Source organism: Molossus molossus, unplaced genomic scaffold, assembly GCF_014108415.1.
Source record: "Molossus molossus isolate mMolMol1 unplaced genomic scaffold, mMolMol1.p scaffold_m16_p_19, whole genome shotgun sequence".
Classification (NCBI taxonomy): domain Eukaryota; kingdom Metazoa; phylum Chordata; class Mammalia; order Chiroptera; family Molossidae; genus Molossus; species Molossus molossus.
In genome coordinates this window covers 49,365,417-49,378,331 of record NW_023425354.1, presented here as the reverse complement: position 1 = coordinate 49,378,331, position 12,915 = coordinate 49,365,417, and the positions used below count along the sequence as shown (strand labels likewise).

The following is a 12,915-nucleotide window of genomic DNA, read 5'->3' as shown; positions in this document are numbered from 1 at the left end:
CCACAGGCCTGGAAGTTGCTGCAGGGATGTGAGGCCTGTCCTTCCTTCTGCCCTGCCCACAGGTGTGAAGTCTCACCTTGCTACAAGCCAGAGAAGAGGAGCCTTTGCTCGCAGCCGCAGAGGTCACCCTACCCCCCGGCCCAGGCCGCGCCGGACCTCTGTTCCCTCCTCTGCCTGCCCATCATGACTTTCAGCGGAGCTCTGCCCTAGTGAGCCGGCTCCAGCCTGGACAGAAAGCCCGAAGCAGCCTCTTCCGAGCCTCCGGACCGTCTGCTGTGGGGGTCTCGCTCCTTGTGGAGAACCAGATGGCCCTGCGCTGAGTTCGAGTCCTGCTGTGGCCCTGCACTGGGCAGGGGACAGGGTGTCAGTGTTTCTGGAGCCTCGGGTTCTAGGGAGAGAGGGGCGTGGCCACACAGCCCCTCAGAGTCCTCGAGGTAGGAAGGAGAGCTGACCTCTGAAGGCCCCAGACACTGACACAGGCAAGTAGACTTTCTAGAAGAAAGATCGGAGACTCTGGTGCTCTGGGGTGTGGTTTTGGCCTCTCCTCCCGACCTGCGGCCGAGCCCACTCCTTCCTTTGTCAAAGACTTGGGAAACCCTTTGTGTCTGGGGTCCAGGCCCCTTTACTCTAGAAACGTGATGAGACTTTTCATTCCCTTCACCACACCCTTATAGTGTTCGAACATTTTTACAATGAAAATGTATTTATAAATTATTTGTATAATTTTTTTAAACACTAAAGTTAAAAAATATGTTGATAGTGTTTAAAGTCAACCCCCCAAATAAGAATGTCTAAAAGGGTGGCTAGATATAAAGTGCACCCCAATTAGTGCTCACATACTCCCTGGAACAACACTCCCGAAGTAAAGGTGGAAAACTCACAGCACACATGCTGTTTCTTCCTTCCCATGTGCACAGCAACAGTACCAGTTACTAACAAATTCCCAGCTGAAGCTGATGCTGCTGGTTCAGGGACCACACCTGTGAACCGGTGATTTCCAGCGCAGCGGTGTCCTGTCGCCCCTACCTCCCTGGGCCATGCACGTGAGACATAAAACCATATATATAAATATATGTATAAACATATACATATATATGTGTGTGTCTATACACACACATATATATAAAATCCTAGAGTTATATAAATCAATCCTATACTAAATCTCTATGTACATTACTTAATTTTTCTCTGTATGCAAATAAATCTATTTACTTAATGATCTCTCGATGTCTGTAAAGTCATTAAACAATTTCTTGTCATTGTATATGTAAGAGACTGGCTATTCACTGAGTAATATTGAAAAAAGAATATATATATTTTACCAGTAGGTTGGATGAAAATACATAATCAATGCTTTTCTAAATGAAGAATTTTGTTTGTTTGTTTTTTGAATTACAGGTGACATTTAATATCATTTTATATTGGCTTCAGGTGTACAGTGTAGTGGTTAGACAATTATATAATTTACAGAGTGATCCTCCAATAATTCTAGTGCCCACCTGGCCCCATACATAGTTATTACAATATTATTGATGATATTCTCTATGCTGTACTTTATACCCATGGCTGTTTTGTAACTACCATTTTGTACTTTTTAATCCCTTCACCTTTTCTATCCAGCCCCAACCCCTCTTCATCTGGCAGCCTTCAGCTTGTTCTCTGCATCGATGGGTCTCTTTCTGTTTTGTTTGTTAGTTTACTTGTTCTTTAGATTCCACATGTGAAATTATATGGCATTTGTCTTTTTCTGCCTGACTTATTTCACTTAACACAATACCCTCTAGGTCCATCCATGTTGCAAATTATAAGATTACTTTTTTTTTTGGCCAAGTAATATTCCATCGTGTATATGTACCACATCTTCTTTACCTACTTGTCTAGTGATTGCTTCCATATTGTGGCTATTGTAAATACTCTGCAATGAAAATAGGAGTGCGTGTATCTTTTCAAATTAGTGTTTTGGATTTCTGCAGAAAAATACCCAGAAGTGGAATTGCTGCGTCATAAAGTACTTCTATTTTTAATTTTTGAGGAACCTTCATTGTGTTTTCCATAGTGGCTGCACCAGTTTGCAGTCACACCAACAGTGCATGAGGCTTCTATTTTAAAGGAAGATTTTTCAGTAACGTCAAACTCTAGGCTTCAATGTGACTTCTGACTCATAATTCAACACCCAGTCACACCCATTCTTATGATATGGCCGAGAAAACTTGCTGTAGGAGGTAAGTAACCTTCCCCACAAAACATGGAACAAGTGTATATTTTAGCATAACTTTCCGCTTAAAAATCCTTATTCTGTGGTATTAAAAAACTGTTTTACGACTTAATGTATTTCAGTGTGAAATGGTTGCAGAAGACGCTGCTGTTTAAAATGTAATAAAACCAATTATATTAGTTTTATTTATTTACACATTTGGAAAAGAAACAAGAAATTTTTAATCCTACCCCCTTACCACATCCCAAATGAGCATTGCATTGAATTTCCTTCAATATTTTTGTGTTTGGTTTGGTTTTTACATACATGGTCCTCTGCAGGACTCCACAGAGGCTGAGGGGTCCCCAGGGACTGGGCAGCTCAGCTGGGTTTGGATCCTTCCTTGATGCTGGGAGTACTAAGCACCCACAGAGGTGCAGAGCTGGGCCAGGTGAGCTGCCCTGCTTGATTGAATAAGAAGGAGCCACGGAGCACTTCTATCCTCCTCACCCTGTCCCAGGGGGCGGAGGGGGAAGACCAGGACCACTCCACACTGTCTCATCCACCCAGTGATAAAGGTCTAGTTGCATTAAACCTCCAGCTAGGAGATGCTCCTTGTTGATCTTCAGGGAGCCAGTAGTGCAGAGCTGGGTCCCGCAGGGCAAGATACCAAATACATCCTGGAGGACTCTTCACAACGAATACAGTGTGGACTGTGCACCCTGAAGTTGTGCACCGGGTGGCCTCACAGGAACCTAGCTCTCCCCTCCAAATTAGGGAGCCATGGGAGGCTTTGGCCCAGCAACCTTAAGATGTGCTCGGGACATCCTTCATTGTCCTGCACTGATTTTCACTACCCCCTTGTCCTCCTTGCGTGGTCATGTGCACCAGTGGCCACCCCAGAGCTCGCCTCAGTTCGGTTGCTTTTACTCAAATGCTGCCCCCATGGAAAAAATAAGCTAGGGAGCAATGGAGAATATGTGCACTTATTTGCCTTACTCTTTTGACCCAAGCACACCAAGTTCCCAGTTCTTCCCCCACCCTCCCTCTCAGACTGCTTCCTCTGCTCCCTCTCTTGCAGGACCTCCTAGGGAATTTCTTGACAGCTGGAGGGAAGAAAACAATTGTGCATGTCCAGAGCCGCTCACTGCAGGAAGATGTGTGTGTGTGTGTGTGTGTGTGTGTGTGTGTGTGTGTGTGTGTTTAGGGGGTTGGTGCCCAGGGCAGAGCCAGGCTTTTGGGGGCAGGACAGGGCCAGCTCCCTGCCTGGGCCACTTAGGGTTGCTCAACATGATTCAATGGTGCAGATGGGGGTCAGGAGCCAGCGGGATGCTAAGAAAGTACGACAGGAGAGCTACAGAAAGATTTTATAGACATTAAAGATCCCAGGACCTCAAGTGCCTGGATGAGACCAGGTCATTCAGGATAAGAATCATAAAAAGAGGGGCTGGAATTGAGTTCCAAAGAGAAGTCAATGGGTTAGAGAAAGCATAGGAAAGAGGAAATAAATTACATACAGATTGTTCTCTCTGTTGGACTCTTCAAAGTCTGGTCTTTGAGGTCCAAAGGCAGCAGCGATGTGGGGTGGCCATGGGAACGGAAGTGGAGAATGCAGAGTCGGGTGAGCACTGGGAGTCCTGCTGCTGCGGGCAGGGTCAATAAAGCCTGACCTGCCGACCTGCCCTGTGCTCATCCCTACACTCCCCCCGGGGCCTCGATCCCTTCACCTCTACGATAAAGAGTGGGTCTCAGATCTACAGGCCCCTTTTCAGCCCTCAAATTCTAAGTATGAGCAGGAAGTAATGCCTGTCACCTCGTTCCTCTAAGAGGGTATCACTATCTCCAAGACACTGTGCCTGGCACCCCTGTGTCTCCCTCACTACTTCCTTCCTCCTCTCTCCCGCCTGGAGTTCGTTTCTCTCCTCATTGTCACCCTCCACCAACCACATTGTTCTCAATATGGGAACATTGGGGAATGATTGTGGGTACACAGACGCCCTCCCTAACCAATTAGTCGGCCAATTAACCGATCCATCCAAACCCAAACCTGTCATGAGCCTGGGGTTGTGCTGGGCTCTGTGGGACAGAGTGACAGCCAACTCCACATAATAAGTGACTGTCCTGTGCCTGTGGTGACCTTCCTTATTTGGAGATACTTAGTCCTCACAACAGCCCCCTAAGTTCCTTAGCCACTTAGAGAACATGAAACTAGAGAGAAAATAACTTGTTCAAATTGTTTTAGTCCGTAAGTGAGGCCATGGGATTCTACAGCAGGTGCGGGCACAGACACATGGTACCTGCCAGGGTTGGCCTAGACTCGGAAGGCCTGGGGATGGGGGTCCTGGGCAGGCTTGAGGCAAGGTGACAGGGTGGGCATGATCGGGGTGTGGGGAGCAGAGTGAGTACTGCGTGGCAGCAGCAGTGGGTTCTGAGAGGAGCCACACCCCCTGGCCCTGTCCTGGGCCTGGTCAATCCCAGGAGACCAGGTCAGTGGGACGGAGAGAGCAAGTAAGTGAAGCGGGCCCTTCACAGAGGCCTCAGAACTCCTGCCGGCCATGCAGGGTCTCGAGGGGCAGCTGGACACGGGCCTCTCTCATGGAAGCGAGTGCAGGTGTAATTCCTTGTCCCATGATTGGGATTTGGGTGAGGAACAGAGGAAAGGAATGTGCCCCAAGGGTATGCTTCCCACCTGCTTCTGCAGCAAGACCTGGGACCTGTGCAGGACGCTGAGAGGAAACAGTCTCTGTCACCAGCCCCAGGAGCAGCCTCAACGCCAGGAGGAAACATGAGGACTGAACCTGCCGGCGCTGCTGCCGGACCTGAGCGCGGCGGGACAGGGTCACGCACTCGGGTTCAAGGGTCCGATTCCCTCCATCACAGCTCAGCACAGAACCCCACCCAGCAAACCTCATGCTCAATTCCCAAAACATGCCAACCAAACACAACCAAGGGCTTGGATGTTGGGTAGAAGCCGGAGCCGCAAGGACGGGTCTTCTGGAAAGGATTCTCTCAAATAACAAAACAAAAAGCGACGATTACAAACGCAGCACACTTCAAGTCCATAGAGGCGAAACCTCTCACTGTCGTTAAAAACGAAACAAAACAAAAAAAGCAAAGCAGCCCCCGCAATTTCTTTTCTGATTTCGTACCCCACTTCCTCGATCTCCAAAGCGGCAGGTGCCCTGGCTGTTCGCAGTAACCCTCTGGCGCTGGGTCCGACCTCGATCGTGGTCACTGACCCGGAGAGTCTGCATCCTCGCGCTCGGAGTCACACAGTCGGCCCTCGGTGATCGCCCTTAATCAGTTCCACACGCCACCGCGATAAATACATTTCCGCGAAGCAGGATTCTCTATTTACTCTAAGTCGACCCTCGCCACTTCGCGCTTCGACTTTCGCGGCTTCGCTCTATATTATTTGGAAAAACCGCGATCCAGTGAGGCCGCGAAAGTCGAAGCGCTAAGTGGCGAGGGACGATGTATGCTCTCCACTACCCAAGTTTTAGAAACCCAAACATGAGCAAGAAGGTTATTAGAGAGAGGGGCTCACCCATTCCTCCTACTTCTCTTGAGGCCATGCTGGGTCACACACTGTCACCTGCTCCTTCTAGGGTGCTCAGACCTTCCCATGGACATTGGCCTATCAGGGTCTCCGATGGGACACGGCGCTGTGGAAGTCACTAGGGAAGTCTGAAGAATGCATCAAAGCAGCACACGTCAGTGTCCATCAAAAGAACCCCTTCCGGGTCCCTGTAGTGACTGAAATTGATGAGTGTGCCTACCAGTGTGTTTGCTTGAGGTGGCCTCCTTGGTCCATGCACTGCCATAAAGTAGGAATGGGCTCAATCTAGACATGTTCCCCTTGCAGCCCCTGAGGCACAAAATGCCAGTAAGAAGTGTTCTGTTGTCCTGGCCAGTTTGGCTCAGTGGTTAGAGAGTTGGCCTTCAGACGGAAGGATTGAGGGTTCGACTCCTGGTCAAGGGCACATGCCTGGGTTCCAGGTTTGATCCCTGACCTCTCACATCAAAGTCTCTCTCTCCCCCCTTCCCTTCCTTCCACTCTTTCTAAAATCAATGGAAAAGGGTGAAGATTAACAAGAAAAGTGTCCTGTCTGCCAACAAGAGAGACAGAGACTGCAGATGGCTATAGGAGGGTTCCCCAGGGGAAGACTGGCAAGTGAATGACATTAGACCAACCTGGAGCCCCAGAGGGCTAGACATGGGTCCTGACAGGACTAGACACTGACTCCGGACTGTATGTACCAGATCCTGAGCCAATTTAGACCACCAAGGACATTTTCTTAGACCAAGGGACACACCCTCATACTCAGAGTAATGGTTTGATACATAACTGGGTCAGGCGAAAGCATTGATTGTCTAAAACAGCTGGAGATAAACTATGTTGGGCTTGTTTACCTGCCTTCAGGAGTGTTTGCTCACACTCGCCACAGGAGTGCTGAGGTGTGTTCCCCCCTAGATAGATCCCTCTGCTTTTCTGGGGGTGAGGGGTGGGGAGAGAGGAGGCTCATAATGATGCATTCTTCCCATCACGAAAAGGCGATGGTATGACTATATATGATTCTTTCTTCCCTACATCACAACTTTTTCCTACCTGAGGCAGTAATTCTAGGACTGGGCTGCAACTACAATGGTCAGAAGCAGGCATGATTCCTAGGCAAGAAACTGTAAATATGCTTTTACACTTTTATGTCAGAATTCCTAAGCCCTGATGGAGTGGGTTGTGTTTTCACTCCATGGCACACATGGGGTTAACAATGTACCTACAGGGCCTAGTGGTAGAAATCGCCCATTAGTCCTGTACCAGTGGAGAGACGGGGACATAATAGCTGAGGGGAAGGGAATGAAGTCATGGGTTATGCGATGAGAGAAATCCAATATTTTTCACAGAAGGCTCTTAGCTCTATTATGCCAGATGCTTGCGGGGGTGGTGCCCTATATACCCAAGACCATTCCTTCTTTTGGAACCTGAACATCCAAGGAAGCTGCACACCTGTGTGGCCTTGGCCCAGGGGACATTTTCATCATACAATATGATGATGGACTGGACTAACCATTGATGACTAAAAGGCACTCCAGGAATGTGCCAGTTCCTCTTTCCTTTTCCTTTTCAGAGTACATCTACCATCATTGCAATATGGTCTAACACCAGCATTGTTGGTAAAATGATGATACCGGTATCAATAGTCAAACATATTGGGAAATATATTCAAACTAAAAACCTACTCTGTGTAACCCACACTCACTCCTTAAGTACTAGGTATATTCATGTTGGTACTATCACTTTATCTGTTATATAAATGCTACAGCCAATGGAGATGCTCAGGCAGGTATAATGACGTTGCCATAAGAGAACCAAGGTCAAAGACCAGACTAGGGGAGGGCAGACAGAGACTAACTTCAATCATGTGGCCAATGCTTTCATCACTTATGCCTACAGAATGAAACCCCCACGAAAAGCATGGAGGTTGAGCCTAAGTGGAATTGTTTGGTTGGTGAGCACACTGACGCGCTGGGAGGGTGAGGTGCCCTGACTCTGCAGGGAGAGGCATGGATGCTCTCCCGAGCCCTCCCAGACCTCACCCTGTGTGCATCCTTCATAATAAAACTGTCATGACAAGTATAGAACTTCCCTGAGTGCTGTGTCATTTACAGTGAACTGTCAAACGTAAGGTGTCCTGGGAACCCCCAAATTTATAGACAATATTTTGAAAATGTGGGAGGCCCAGGCGCCTCCAAGGTGTGGCTGATATCTGAAGAAAGGGCAGTCTTATAAAGGACTGTCCCTAGCTTGTGGGATGTGATAGTAACTCTGGGTGGCTCGTGTCAGAGTAGCATTGCAGTACACCCAGTTAGGGTGTACACACCTTTACCCATAAAGCAATGGTGATGGAATTTTTATGCAGTTTTCCTCTGTAAGGGGAAAGACACACACACATGTGCAGGTAGTCACACCACACCAACTCACATAGACATACTCCCCCAAACCCCATGACAGCAACGTGTACCATATAAAGGGAATACAACTGCCTGGATGGTGTGGCTCAGTGACTGAGCATCAACCCATGCACCAAGAGGTCACTGGTTCGGTTCCTAGTCAGGGCTCATGCCCAGGTTGTGGGCCCGATCCCCAGTGGGGGGCATGCAGGAGGCGGCCGATTGATGTTCTGTCTCATCAGTGTTTCTATCTATCTCTCTCTCTCTCCCTTCCTCTCTCTAAAAATCAATAAAGAAAAAAAAAAATTAAATAAATAAATAAAGGGAATACAACTGCTCAGAAGCAAGACCACAGGTCTTTATCTAGGCCGTCAATCTCTCCACTGCACCATTACTGCTCACTCCCGTCAGAAAGCTGCAGCCGGGCTGGCTCTCTAGAGTGAAGCCAGCAAAAAAACTCACCTTCTTAGCATCCGGATTTTTTTTTTTCCTCAGGAAGTGACTGACCCAGAAAATGCACAATTTTGGTCGTTGTGTGTCTCTTGAGGCCACCTGCATTTACAGAAGAGAAAGCACTATGAGTGTCAGGTCGCGCAGTGTCCTGTCTGCACAGGTCTTTTGTTCGCCTGCTGACTTCAGCAAACCAGAGGGGAAACAGTGGTCAAGGCAAGGGAAGTTATGAGCAAGAGCAGAGGACATCGATGCACGCCAGGAGGATGTGTCTCCTGAGTCTATCTTGACTGGCAACCACAGAATTCTTAAACAAAGAGGATAAATTGCTGCTGGAGAAAAGGTCCCCTCCCAGCAGTGTATACCCGATGTTCCCACATCATCAAATTTTGATCAACACTAAGAAAAGATAATGACAGCAACTTTTTTTTGGGGGGGGGGGAGGTAAAACAGTCAATTTTATTCTCCTTAAGCCACAAAATAGTCTTTGGTTGTACAAACTCCACAAGTTACAGTCTTGCAGTTAGTCACTGGCCAGAACTCCTGAAGGATCTCTTTAAAATACTAACACCCAAGTTAAAAGACTGGAAAAAGGGCGGTGTTGGAGCTGGGGGGCCCCTATCCCAAGTCCAGAGGAGGTACTCTACCCTCTAGGAGGGCACCGGGCCCAGCCACAGCCTCCTGGCCACATTGGGAGGCAGCTCCTGAACAGAGTCACCTCCTTGGGGCCCGTGGCTTCTGGCAAGGGCCTGCGACACGGTTCCAGGGACCTCAGCTCCTCAGCGAAATTCAGGCACAGGCCATCCCGGAGGTGCAGGGTGAGCGCAATCAAGGGTAGGGGACGTGGGGGCGGAGGCTCCGGTGGCCACTTCAGGGGCCCACGCTTGCTCTGTCCATCCTGGGACTTGCTGAGAACCACCTGTGTGTCACCCTGGCCGCCCTCCACAGCACACGCTTCTCTGCCTCCAGGACCTGCGTTCGGCAGGGAACAGGGGCTGCAGCTGGGGCTCTGCAGGCGCCGTCACCCCGCAGGGCACCGCTCAGCTTTGGCCGTCCGCACCGGGGCGCTGTTTCCAAGGGGCGCGGAGGACACCTCCGGGGGAGCCCTGCAGGCCTCGCTCCCAGGCTCTTCCACCTGAGCTCGCCGGGGTGAGCGTGGCCCTCTGCTGCCCGCCCGGCTTCCTCGGTGTCCTCGTTGCCCGGGGGGCCCTCGGGAATTTGATGACACTTGAGGTAGAGGTGGGGAGCGAGAAGGCAGGCTCCGCAGCGGGCGCCGAGCCACGTCCAGCACCCGCAGCTCCGCAGCGTGAGCGAGCTCCGGGAGGCAGGAGGGCGAGGCGGCTGTCCCTCAGGGAGAGGACACTGCGTGCCACGCGGCCCCCATCCCGGGCGGCAGCACCTCCAGGCGGTTCCGGTCCACGTTGGTGTTGGTCAGCTTCCCCAGGGAGCGGGCCGGATCAGCTCTCGCAGTCTTCGATGGCCGAGCCACCTCCACAGGTGGTTCTGGTCCACCTTCGGGGTGGACCGCTGCTTCTGCTGACCCAGCCTCTCGCCGCCACTGCAGCAGGTTCTGGGACAGCAGCAGGTCGGTGGGCAGCGCCAGCCCCCAGCTCCGCGGGCAGCTCTCCGGCCGGTTCCCCAGCACGTCGAGGCACACCCGGCCCGCAGGCTCCGAGCTCCAAGGCAGTGTCCACAGCTGGTTCCGGTCCAGCCGCAGCTCACGCAGGTTGGGCAGAGACCCGAGGCTGTCACCCGAGGGTTTCAGGCAGCGCTTCCACATCATCGCCTCCCAGATCCAAACGTCAAGAACGCAGGCAGGGGCCTGAGCAGGTTCGACCGGAGCTCCAGGGTCACCACGTTGGCGAAGTTGCCCAGGTGCCTGGGCAGCCCTTGCAAGGACAGTCATTCAGGGCCAGGTGGCCAAGCTGAACGGAGCCTTCGGGAGCCTGCACAAGGGATTCCCGCCTTAGCGCGCAGTCTCCAGGGCCTCGCAAAACTTGATGCTCTCGGCCATCTCGGGCATGTGTTCCTAGAAAGGTCTCCGCCAGTTGCATGAACTTGGCCCCCTCCGGGGACAGCCGCTGGATCTCGTTGTCACTCGGGCCCAGCTTCAGCAGCCAAAAGAAGGGCTTGGGCAGGGGCTAGACGGTTTGGCGTCGAGGCACAGCTCCTCCAGCCGAGGCCGTAGAGCTCCCGGGGGCGGCCTGCAGAGGGGGTGCCTCTTTCCCACCGGCTGCCGCGCCACTGGGGGGCGCCACTGGGGGGTGCGCGGTGCAGAGGGGCGAAAGCGCTGCTCTGGCTCGGCCCTCTGGAGCGCGGGGCGCCTGGGCAAGAAGGATGGGGCAGGGGCGGCCCGGGCTCGGCAGTGCCAGGCCCCGCTCAGACTCGGAGGCTCAGAATCCCGGAAAATCGGTGGCCGGAGGCGGGTGGGGGGAGGGAGAGGCGGGCACTCACTCTCGGGAGGCGGCCCCCCTCCTGCCGGCCCTCCCGCGGGTCTGCCATTGTGAGGCAGTCGCTTCCACCGCTGCGGAGCGCAGGGCTGCCCCCGGGGGAAGAACATTTCTATCTCAGAGTCAGTCTTACCAGGGCGTTGGACGCTCCCCACCCCGCCCTCCCCCCACCTCTGCCCTGCCCGCTGGTCCTCTGGGGGAAGTAGGAGGATGCAGATGAACTTTCCGTCCGTTGCTGGTCCTACTCTCATCCAGCTATGCAAGGGTTTAAAAAAGGGTGTTGGACACCAGGCTAATAACCAGCTGGAATATGAGTGTTCATCTGCCACGGTCCCTAAGCTGTGTATCTCCCAGGATTTCTAGGGTGTGTGGTGAGAATACCATCACAGCATTAAAAGAACTCCTCCATCTTATTTGTTTTCCATCAAATGCTAAGGAAAACCCGAGCAATGACTGAGGTTAACCGGTTGCCCTCCTGTTGCCTCCAAACTCTCAGAATCTGCGAGCTAAGCAGAAACACCTAAACTTTCTATGTGTTTTTCACACATCCTCCGGAATGATTAAAATGAAGCCACAAAATACCAGTTGTGGGTGAAGCTGGGAGCTCCAAACTCTCCCACGGTAGGTGTGAGCCTCAGATGTGCACTCCATTCAGAAAATTCTGAATATAAACATCCCTATGTCCCAGTTATTTCTCCTACAGAAAAATTCAACAGAAATTCACGCATATGTTCCCCAGAAGACATTTACAAGAAGTACCTAGCAGCACTATTCTTAATTTCCCCAAACTGTAAGCTACCCAAATCCTCATAACAGCAAAATGTGTAAACATATTCCAGTCTATTTCGACAAGTGCATGAGATACCTTTATAGGGAAGAATGAGCCTTTAAAATATACAACAATAGAAGTGAATCTTGCAAACAGTAGTTTGAATGAAGACAGACACAAAAGGAGTCAGTGGTTACTTTGGGGGGAAGGGTTGATTGTTCCTTACAGGAAGGAAGTCTGAAGGGACTTTTGGGGTGCTGGGTTCCAATAATGTATTTTCGTTTTTGTTTTTTTAAATCTAGGGTAAGTTTACATAGTTTGTGAAAATTTATTGAGCTGTTCAATTATGATATTAAAGGTTTGTTTTTTAAAATAAAATAAAATAAAATAAAAGACTTCTGTCTTTTACAAAAAAAAAGGTTTTTGTTTTTTTTTTTTGGTACCTTTATAATACATCAATTAAAAGTTTTTTAAAAAGAAACTATATGTTTCAAACATATTATGAAAATCTCAGCACTGATGCGTGGTTGCAGACAGGGTAGTTGAGTAACCTATCACAAACCCTAACTCACACCTCCATACCCAAGTGCAGGGACTTTTAGAGTAACTATTACATGGCACCAAAAGCCCCAGATTGCCGCAGGAACCTCCTAACTTTCACACCCACTGAATCTCATGGTCAGCATGACCCCAAAGCAGGATTGTCTAGCATTCACTCTGAATCCTTAGATACAGACAAAAGAATATCTTAAGCACATGAAAAGCATAATTCTTGGGGCACTAAAAATATCTACTGAGGCCTGGCCGGTTTGACTCAGCAGTTAGAGCGTCGGCCTGAGGACCAAAGGGTTATTGGTTTGATTTCTCGGTCATATATCTGGGTTGCAGGTTCCATCCCTGGTCCCAGTCAGGGTTGTGTGGGAGGCAACCAATCGTTATCTCTCTCTCACATCAATGTTTTTCTCTCTCTTTCCTTCCCTCCTTTCCATTCTAAAAAAATATATCCATGGAAAAATGTCCTCCAGTGAGGATTAACAACAACAAAAAATATCTATTGGATTTTATTTCTTTGTCAACTCTCTTCTCCACCTGTTAGACAT

At 50.2% G+C, this 12,915-nt stretch overlaps 1 protein-coding gene across 1 annotated transcript in view; it reads left to right on the top strand.

The window, feature by feature from the left end:
- Positions 1-1,189, top strand: part of PIK3R5 (phosphoinositide-3-kinase regulatory subunit 5) — a 68,932-nt gene extending 67,743 nt beyond the window's left edge. Inside the window, exon 20 of the mRNA XM_036269758.1 lies at positions 63-1,189. Within this exon, the coding sequence (XP_036125651.1) occupies positions 63-210 (148 nt within the window). The 3' untranslated portion in view covers positions 211-1,189. The remainder of the gene's footprint in view (positions 1-62) is intronic.
- Positions 1,190-12,915: the final 11,726 nt, after the last annotated feature.